The 10,496-nt window shown below is 54.3% G+C and overlaps 1 protein-coding gene across 1 annotated transcript in view; it reads right to left on the bottom strand.

Moving 5' to 3' along the window:
- Positions 1-229: 229 nt before the first annotated feature.
- LOC114509830 (sodium/glucose cotransporter 1-like) overlaps positions 230-10,496 on the bottom strand; it is a 41,711-nt gene continuing 31,444 nt past the window's right edge. Inside the window, exons 11-14 of the mRNA XM_028528380.2 lie at positions 9,024-9,192; positions 6,386-6,604; positions 3,967-4,066; positions 230-1,367 (exon numbers count right to left, since the gene is read on the bottom strand). Of these exons, the coding sequence (XP_028384181.2) occupies positions 1,093-1,367; positions 3,967-4,066; positions 6,386-6,604; positions 9,024-9,192 (763 nt within the window). The 3' untranslated portion in view covers positions 230-1,092. The remainder of the gene's footprint in view (positions 1,368-3,966; positions 4,067-6,385; positions 6,605-9,023; positions 9,193-10,496) is intronic.

The raw sequence follows: 10,496 nt of genomic DNA, 5'->3' as shown, positions 1-10,496 counted from the left end.
GCCACTTGGGTGGGGAGGGGCCCGACCTGCAGACCTTACCTGCTTTGGGAACCTGAACTCCGCTGGTGTTTCATTCTGTTTCCCCCCACGGGCCATGTGCTCTGTTCACAGCTGTTCCTTGCAGCATCCGGCACGTAATAGCTGCTCAACAATGCCGGCTGAAGGATCAAATCAGGGACGAGGAGCTGGGCACGTTAGTGCGCCTTTAGAGTGTGATTTTTGGGATGCCGGTGGGTCTTCCCGAATTACTTCAAGGCACTCAAAACTTTTTCTAAAGACACAAATCATTTATTTTGGTCCAAGAAGAATTAGGAGGGGGACCTATAGAAACACTGCCCAGGAGTAGCCTGTGTTTGACAGTGAAGGGGAAACGAACCCTTGGACCCAACCCCAATAACATCCCAAGGGCTTGCAGATGGGGAGGGACTGGGAGGGGCTTGGCAAGGCAGCAGCAGGGAGTGCTGAGGGGGGTGCAGCCTGCTCCCTAAGCGCAGACCGCCTCAGCCCCTCCGCCCCCGCTGGCCTGCAGGAGCCCACGTTTCCTTCCACAGGTGGATTTGGCTCCAGCTGGTCTGTGTGGCCGTCAGTGGGCACAACACCTGGGGTAGGAAACCCAGCACGAGGGTGGCGCTTACACTGCATGGCACCTTTGCCAGCAGGGGCACACACTGAAGAAGGAGGGGGGGACAGGGCAAACGAAGGCTGGGTGTGGAAAGAAATGGTGACAGTAAACACAAGTGAAAATCCCCGGAACATCCAGAGATAAAAAGCCAAAATTCAATTTAAAGTGAAAGTCAGTGTTTACGCAGTAGAGTCATTTGGAGAAAATGACTCATTTTGTAAAGGAACAGATGTTCTCATTTGCATAGTCTCTGCAACGCGAACGGACTTCGCTCTGCCCCTCAGCACACACGCCCTGCAGCTGGTGGCACTTGGTGAGGGACAATGAGGGAGCGTTTTCACTAGTGTGGTCCTTGGTCCCACAAACGTGGGTCTCCCGGTAGGAAACACCTCCTCCCCTCAAAGGCGAGCGAGTCTGGAAGAGGCAGCGGTCTGCCTGCTCGCCCCAGGCGGCCCTGGGCCCCGGCGGCTTCAGTGGTAGAGGATGTAGCACAGGACTGTGACCAGTATCAAGAGCAACCCGCTGACGTTGATGACTCTTCTCCAGAATGGGGATTCCAGGGTGTCCTGGTGCTTCGTCCCTTCCCACATGTCACTGAGCTCGGGCTCTTCAGACAGGTCACTGAGCTTCTTCATCCTCTCCATGGCCACCTCTTCTGGAGCCAGTCTACTACCTGGCATTGGCTCCATGCCACAGAACATATCCAAAGCCTTCCACACGCAGCTCTGGGGCTCCTTGAACACAGCTGGAAGGGAGGGAACAGGCAGTGGTCAGGAGGCGCAGACCAGGACCCCGGAGAAGAGATCGGGTGTCACATCTCAGTGGTGAGTCCGGCAGGAAGACTGACAGCCTCGCTCTAATATGAAGGCCAGTCCCCAGCCCCTGCTACGGAACGCCTGCCGCCGTCCTCAGAGATCTGGGAGAGTAGGACAGGGGGCGAGGGGCGCGTGCGGGGGCAGAGCGGGGCTGCCTGGGGCCATACTTACCTTCTACTGGCAGAGCCTTCAGCTGGGCCCAGACCCCCTGAACTGGGGGTCAGAGTGTTGAGGGCTCCCCCAGGTTTGTTTCGGCATGCCCACCCTTCTCCGTCTCGGGCACACAGCCAAACGCAGCTCCATAGGTCTGGGGCAAGTGGCTGCTCCTCTGATATCCCCCTCCCCAGTCACTACTCTCCAGAGGATGGAAAAAATCTGATTTCTTGAAAGAGACACTGCCCTCCTTGGTAGTGTCTCAGGAAAGGTCTTCTCCAGGCAGGCGTGTCTTACAGCTGGGCCCAAAATAAGGCTCTCCAGGCCCTTGAAGGGGAATCACTAGCATTTTCCAGGAGGCAAAGGAGGAAAGCCTTGGAATTACAGGAAAGTTTCCACTCATTTTTCTAGGCCAACTTTGTGTAAACACCTAACTCTGGGGCTTCAACTTCACTTCTGTTGGTGGAGCTGGCTGGCTGCTCCTCAGGGCCTGCTCAGGCCGGTCAGCACCACGGCCAGCGCCGGCGCATCTCCCACCCTCCCTGCACCCAGCGCTGCCTGGGGAAGGCTTCCTCCTTTGTGATAAGACTCGCGCATTTCCGTCAGAGCAGGCACCCAGCAGCATGTGCTCTAACGTGCTCTTATCTGCGTCTTATCCCTTTGGGCAGCCTCCACACCAACTGTGTCCTGAGGCTCGGGGGATGCCAGGAATGATGGGGCCCAGCAGCCAGAGACGGAGGAGCCCTTGTTACAAGGGGAGGGTGGCTGCAGCCAGAGAACCCCCAAGTCAGGGACAGCAGTATTGGCTACTGGCGTGGAGAAGTCCTGAGCAGCACACTCCGGCCCCGTGCTCTGAGATGCCCGTGTTATAACGCCAGCGTGCAGCTGCCAGACCCAGAGAGACGGCTTAAGTGAAAGGCAACTGATCGTTCGACCTCAGACCAAGAGCCGTGTGATGGGAGGTGGACACACACTGGAATCACACTGCCTGTGTTCAAATCCCAGCTCCGCCACTGACAGGTTACCTTATGGACCCCGGGGCAAGTCACTTAACTCTTCAGTGCCTCCGTGTCCCCATCTCTAAAGTGAGAATGACAACTGAACTTCTCACACATGAGGGGAATTCTGACAGTGCCTGGCACAGCCCAACTGGGTGACGAATGTTAGCCGCTGTCATCATCATCAGCCACCCATGACAGTGGACTGTGGGAGAAGAGGAATTGAGAGGTGCACCAAGAACAAGCACCTGGCACACTGCGGGCACCCCAGGCACCAGTTTCCCCCAGTTGGACAAGAGACATTCCCAGGGAGCCCCATATGCCCCAGGTGCACGAGGCAGCCTTGCTCAGAGAGGCCTGCCCTGGCCTGGCAGAGGTCCAAGGAGCCCACCCAACCCTGGGTCTCCTCTGCCAGGGTCTGGAGGGAGCCCAGCCTCTCTGGGCTCCGAACCTCCCTGGCAAGAGCAGAGAGAGGGCCCTGGAACACTGCCTTCTCCTCATGCAGCCTCTTCACCGCCCTCTTCTTCCCTCCCCCAAACTCACAGCTCCCCCCACACTCTCTGCCCCAGACTCAGGCCTAATCTCTTTAGGCCTTTATCCCTGTTTGCGTCAGGGCTCGAGCAGCCCAGGCCGCCCTTCCTGTGGCCCTGAAGACTCCTTTTTGACCCAATCTGCTGAACCCTTCCTCTGGCCGCCAGGCCCACAGGGCCCAAGCCTCTGCCTGGAACATCCTCTCTCTTCTTGCTTGGACTAAAATCTGGTTGTCCTTGGGCCTGTTTTCCCCCAGTGCCTTCTTAGGTGGGGCTGCTTCCCGCCCTCACAGACCATCTCCTGCCTTCCTTCCGAGAAACGCTCTCCTTTCAAATCCCTGTGTAAGCCTCCCCTGCCCCCTTCCCCTCCGCTCCACCATGTTGCTCATGTCCAGGCACCTGTTCTGTGCAGTGAAAACAGCAGCTAGTTCTCAGGAAGCTTTCTCCACCCATCAGCATTTGGCTCAGTGGGCTGATCACCCGCCCCCACAATACTTCTGTTCTTCTGCCCCTTGGCTGGCTCCTCCTCATGGCCCGGAGTGTCCCCTTGCTTCATGCCAGTCCCCTTTCCCCCCATCCCCCACACCTGCATTTCAGGGGTGGCCCAGAGCGTCTGCTGATGTCTCCCACGTGGGTCTTCTGAGCCCAGGTCACTCCCCGTGAATGTTGGAGAGGCATCGCAGCCTCAACAGCCCCACAAACCCCTGAAGGTATGGTAAGAAAAATGGAAGACAGGGCCCCTGCCTGGAACAGCATTTCTGGTGGGCAGAGGGTGCTGGGTGGCAGCAGAGGCCACGCCCACCCCACAGGACAGGACCCCGCCCAGGGCTTTGGCTCCTCCTCCTCACCTGGCTGTGCTCGTAGCGCGTGTCTCTTCTCTAGTACTTCTGCATCCAGATCCACTCTTTCCTCTGGGCTATTTCGTAAACTCCAACAGATCCCGTGGAGCTGGGGGAGAGAAGGGGCATGTGACCACTCAGGGCCCCGTCACACAGGCCTCCTGGTGGCATGGCTGGCAGGTGGGCACAGGGGTCCTGATGGGGAAAAGGGATCTGGTCCTCAGACTCCAACATGAGACCGAGGGAATGTGGGATGGGGAAAGCGTGGCACTTGGGTTTGGCTCTGCTACCGTGTGGTTGTGTGGCCTTGGCAAAGGGTGACATAACCTGCCAGGTCTCAGTGTCCTTCAGCTGTGTGATAAGGCTTGGGAGGCAACTCGCTCAGGGCTCCTTCCAGTTCTGAGGGCCCAGGAACCTGTGCCTTTCAGGTGGGGGCCGCCACCTGTCCCCCCTGGCCTACTCCTTCCGGTGGACGAGGCCCTCTCGCTGGATGAAGGGGACCGGGCAGACCCAGGAACTTGCTTTCTTTCCTGGCTGCGAGAGAAGAGCGCTAACTCAGCCCCAAAGAGGCTTCACCTGGTTCACCTGGTTAACCCGGCCCCTTGGCTGAGCTCAGCTGCTCAAGCTCAAGAAGGCATTTGTAGGTGCAGAAGGGGAGCATCCCTTCCCCTCTGGTCTGTGATTTTGTTCTTCTCCTGAAAACATATATGGAAACTGTGGGAAGTAACAAAACCCAGCCAATTGCTGTTGCTTTTGTTTCCCCCCGCAAAAGCAGCTAAGCGGCTGGGGTGAGCAGAAGCAGAGCTAAGTGACATTTCCACCAAGCCTACCTATCCTGGAATAGACTCGAATCCATTATTATACCAGCCCGGTACACTCGAACCTCAGTGCCCCCTCAGGATGTGACTGAGTGGGGCGGGGCCCTGCCCGGCCAGCGCATGCGCACTTGCACTCCAAGACCTGCCTGAGGCCCACCTGTGGGATTACAGTGTTGGAACTAAACCTCCGCTGTGTCCATGACAGAGACTGGATGTAGCCCTTACCTGCTTCCTGGTGATGCTGTACGTGCACATTTGACTTCCCAACCGCACCATCAGCCCCCGTGGGTGAGGTCCGGGGTCCACTGGGACAGCCTGGGCTCGCCTGCTGTCCCGCCTCCTTGGTGAGCAGCAGGCCTGGCCCGGTGCCTGGACACTGGCACTAAACATGGACTTCCCTCTTCATCACCCCACCCCTGCCAGCAGCTACTTTGTGTTCTCCCGAGCACCTGGCCACCGCTGGGCAGATGGGAAGCACTCAACAAGTACTTGGTTGTCTGAGCAGCAGACCAAACCAAACTGTTGAGTAAGAGAAGGGTAGAGAAGAACACAGTCTAAATGATTAAGGCCTTGAGCAACAGGAAATTAAGTCCATCGTCCTCAACTTCTCAAGGTGCCAGGGCAGGGAAGCCCCCACTGTCATGGATGCAGGGGTGAGGTGCGGTGGGCCTGCACCCCCGACAATCCTGGCTGTGCACCCACTGACTCTCCCCCTCTTGCAGCTGGGCTCTGTGTGCGGGGGTTGGGGGGAAGGAATCCCACGGGAACCACTCAGCAATGAGTATGGCCAGAGGGAATGCCCAGGGGTGAGCTGGGGACCCTGAAGCTGCCTCTCGAGTGCGTGACTTTTACCTCTACCCCAGGCAAAGGCACAAGAGAGGCAGGTAAGCATTCCAAGTGCTTCTCCCTTCTGAGCTCCTCCAGAGGCTTTGGACATCCAGGACCTTCCTGCTGCTTTCTGGCTCGGTCAGGGCCCTGTCCTGCGGAGCCTGCTGGCCGTGCTGCAGGAGGTGGTGTGGTGCCGCCAGGTTGGGGCACAGATGTGTCATTTACTAATTTTGGTGCCTTGGACAAGGGACTTAACTGCTCTGAGCCCAGGCTTTCCAACTGGGGTGACTGACACCTGCCTGCTGGGAAGTGTGAAACAGCCCTGCCAGGAGAGGCTGAGAGGCGCCCAGCCCCACGCTGGTCCCTGGTCCCGGGCAGCTGCCAATAACCGTTCCCTCCCCCTTCCTGTTGGCTTAGTTCCCTCTGGGTGGTGGCAGCTGGGACTGACCTGATTACATGAATTCATACTGAGGTTAGGGAACTTAACACTTCCAAGGAAAATTTGTATTTTAAAAGCCAAACTTCTCATTATAAGTAAATACCTAATTGGCAGAGGACTGTTGAAAAGGTTTTTGATTTAGTTTTGTTTTTAAGGCAGGTCCCTTTCTGTGTTATCTGCCTATATCTGATCCAACCCCTATGCCTGGCCCCGGCCCCCACCACTTTCAACATGAATGCAGGAATTCAGCCACTTCTGTCCAAAGCCAGCAGAGCCAAGGCACTGCCCCCTGGGACACTGGGACTGCTGGTTGGCCCCGGAACACCCTAACGGCAGCACTTACGTGTTTATCCGGAATGGGGTCTGTGAACAAGGAGATCCCCAGAATGGTGAAGAGGCTGACCAGGAAGAGGAGTATGGCGAAATAGAGGTAGTGTACTCTACAGATGATCGGGGGGCACTTGCTGTTGTCTGATGTGCAGGTCTGGGGTCCCTGGACAAACTCAGACACCATTCGAATGAAGCCAATCAGGAGTCCACCGATCAGCCCCCAGAAGGCACCCTGCCGAAGGGGGAGCCCCGAGAAAGTCACCTGAGAGGAAGGTGGGTGATGAGGCAAACCACTGTCAGCCTCCCCTCCCGCACCGAGTTCTCAAGTTGACCTGGTCATCATAAGGGCTTCACACACCATGCAGAAGCGTTGTGTGAGCAAGTGCCAGTGTGGAGACTCCTTCCTGGGCTGACAAAGACCCGAGGTACTTGCTCTCTCTCTTACGTTAATCAGAGAACTTGGGACACACTGGACACACTTTTAGGCTAGATCATAAACAGCTATGTCGAATGGAGTGTATCCAAACAAGACCCTAGTCCTCCTCATTGCTCTCAGGGGCTCCTCCATCTCCCCGGTTGCTCGGGTTAAACACCCAGGTATCACTCCTGCTCCTTGGCCTTCCATCCTGCCCTGCCACCAGCCCAGCAGCAAATCCAGCTGCCTCTACCTCTAAAGAGCGTCTGGAATCCAGCCGCTCGCATCTTCTCTGTGGCCAGTGCCCAAATCCCAGACTGCCGCCTTTTCTCACGCAAGTTGTCCCCCTCCTTGGCCCCCTGCTTTCCCAACGTCCCCGTGGGAGCCAGGGCCATCTCTTCAAAGCCTGTATGGGAGAAGGCCACGCTCTGCTTAAACTCTCCAATAGCTTCTCACGGCTCACCATCACAATCAAGTTGAAATTCTGCTCTTTAATGACCCCGCCTGGCTCCACCACTCTGCCCTTAGTCATTCTTCTTTGGCCACTGTGTGTGCCTTCTCCTCCATGTGGACACTGCCCACTTTGCCCTTGGCTTAGGCCTTTGCACTTGTTCTTCTCTCTGCTTGGTTTCCTCCATAGATCTTAATATTTTTAGCTCATCCTTCAGAGTTCAAATTCAAGGTCATTTTCTTAGAAGTCTGCCACCACCCTGGCTAATGTCCTCCAGCCCCTCAGCTCACCCCAGCACCTGCCCTGCCATCCTCTATGACCGTTTTTTCATCTTTCCATCAGCACTGCATCACTATCAGAAATCTCTGCCTGTTTGCTGGGTATGATCTGTCTCCTGCAACTATACTGTACACTCGTGACGAGTGAGGACTTCATCTTGAATGAGTGGGGGATGGATGTCGGAGGAGTGAGAGGTTCCAGTATGGGGCAAATATCTTGGAGAAAGAGCTCAAACTGAAAGCCAGGTGGATGACTGACAGGAACCATTTACTGAAGGAGACATGCAGAAAGGAGAGATCTAGAAAAGGAAGGGCGGCAGAAGCCAGATGAGCACGCCATCTGAAACAGGGTGGGGGAGAGGGCCTGGAGAAGTTCTGTAGGATGGAGATGGTACCCACAATACACTTGTAACCATGGATCAGTGGTAGCAGGAGAGCTACTGCCTAGACCCCCAGTTTTCCTTGGCGATAGGTCCCGACATCTTAAGGTTGGTGGCACAGGTGGGAGGTAGATTCTCCTGACTGCCTGCCCCTCTTGCCCGTGCTCTTTCCAAGAGACAGCGAAGAGAAGAGGCTCTGGCATCCCCAGAGCCCAGCCACTCTCTCCACACATTGTAGGTATTAAACTAAGTCCCGAAGAGGTGGGTGGAGCAGGGAGCACCAGCTGGATGGTCTAGGGGATTGAACACTTGAGATGAGCCTTGGGGGAAGCACCAGCTGGATGGAGAAGGAAAAAAGATAATCCTAGCAAAGCAAAGAGTCCATGCAAATAAAGGGGGGCCACGGAAGGCAGGAGTGTTCAGCTATCAGCACTGCAGATCGGTGGGGGCGGGAGACAGGCAGGGGCTGTGCATGGAGAGGGCAAGGGCTGAGAGGTTGGAAGGGGCCAGGTCCTGGAGCACCTCAGGCCCCGTTCTCAAGAACTTGTACAAGGTCCGGCCACTTGGTGTTGGTAGGGGAAACAAGTAAAAATATGACTCAAATAATAAATAAAACTATTCTGTCAATTGTGTGTTCAAAGCCTTATGAAAGCGCAATTGAACCACTCATTGGGACCTTTATTTAAAGCATGGCTGGGAGAGAAGGTCCTCACTGCAGGGAAGGTGGAAGGAGCCCACGACTGCACAGCCCTCTGTGAGTATGGAATCTCCAGGCATGACACACCCAAGCAGACAGGCAGCAGAAGAATATTTTCCTCCATCCAGATGTGTGTGAGGGAGGATCACGCACACGCTTTGCTTCATCCCTGGCATGGTTGAAAGTGGCTTACATTGCAAAGTGAGGAAAACAGATCAGAGCTTGCCTTTACCACATACGCATAAGCAGGAGCATGGTCCAAATCTTCCCGGGAGGAACTCGTCTCTCAGAAAGCACATGACGCAGTGCTGTGAATGCCTGACGCACCAGAGACCCTCCCAGGGCAGCTCTGGCAAAGACAGCTACAATGTGGAGGCGGAGGCAAACCCTTACACTTTGCCTTGCAGTGGCCGTGCCAACCCCCACCTACCTGCTCAGTGACTCTCTTGCAAAATACGGCAAGCAGGAAGATGGCAGCAATGGGCGGCACCAGGTAGCTCATAACAGCCTGCGTGTAGTCGAACAGCTGCTCGCTGTGCGCCGTCTGAACAATGTGCACCAAGGTGCTGGTGAGAGCGAGCAGGATGATAACGAAAAACCTGTAAGTTAAACCAACAGTCAATGGCAATTTGACGAGCTCTTCCCCTGCCAAGAAAATATCTACAGACCATAAACCAGGGACTCAACTATTCCCTAGGTTAAATTCAGGTGCCCATTCTCAAGTGTGGGGTGGAGGAGACAGGCGTACTCCTAAACACTCATGGGGCCACACAGCCGCTGACAAAAGTCTTTCAACTTCTGAACAAGAAAACAGTGTCTGTTTGCCTGTCACTGAATCATGGATATATGTTTACCAAGTATGTAGGGTGGGTTTGGGACAGTCACGCTTAAAAAATGTAATACACAGAAAATACTAATTTCTTGAGGGGTAATACATTTTTAAACATTTCAGACAGACTGAGAGTTGCCATAGGGGAAGGGGAAAGGGAATAATGGCGGAAAGAAGGGGAAGGGACTAGTCACAAACATGTAAGAATGATTCATGGACATGGACAATGGTGTGGGGATTGACTATGGGAGTGGGGGGTGGGCTGGGCAGAGGAGGATAAAGGGGAAAAATTGGGACAACTGTAATAGAATAATAATAAAAAAATACACAAGTGAATACATAAGTGAATGAATGAATGAATGAATAAATAAATAAAAGCAAACACTCCCTGAGCTAAAAACAAAACAAAAACACACTTCAGGCAGATTAGTATGGCACATGATTTTAACGATTTCAACAAGTTCCAAAGCTTATTTTACTATTCAAATTTTGCTGAAAATTTTAAGGAACTGAGTCGAGTTTCCAAATGTTCATCGCCTTTGCTAAGTGAAAGATTTTAAAATATGTGACTACATATAAAATAGCACTAGATGAAATGTCACCCCAGAGATGAACAGATCTTATTATTTCTGTGTCGATAAAAGCTTAGACATTATACTTCTGAGAGAGAGAGTCAGAGAGCAAGTGATGTCGGAAAGGACTAACACCTCGATGGTGGAAGGAGAGTCAAAGGAGTGGGTTCAGCTCCAGTTCCGATGGGCTGGCTGGCGTGGGAACCACCCTCCCACAGCTGACAATGATAACTTCAGGGTCAAATATAAAAATGAAAACACTGAAGAGCAGCCAAGAGTAGGCAGAACTGGGGGAGGGGTTGGGATTCAATCCTTGAAAGAACAGAACTGCACTGGGGGCTACCTACATGTATCCAGCATTGTGCCTCAGCTCCGCCCTAGTCTGCATGGTGTCTGGTGGCTAGAAGTTAAACAGAAAGCCTCGCTCTTACTGGGCTTAGGAGTCTGAAGACAGAGGTTGCGGATGCAAACTGGTTGAAAATATTTCGGGAAAATTCCAGAA

Source organism: Phyllostomus discolor, chromosome 13 (genome assembly GCF_004126475.2).
Source record: "Phyllostomus discolor isolate MPI-MPIP mPhyDis1 chromosome 13, mPhyDis1.pri.v3, whole genome shotgun sequence".
NCBI lineage: Eukaryota > Metazoa > Chordata > Mammalia > Chiroptera > Phyllostomidae > Phyllostomus > Phyllostomus discolor.
Note: the sequence above shows the minus strand (reverse complement) of the source record. Positions and strands in the feature narration are given on the sequence as shown.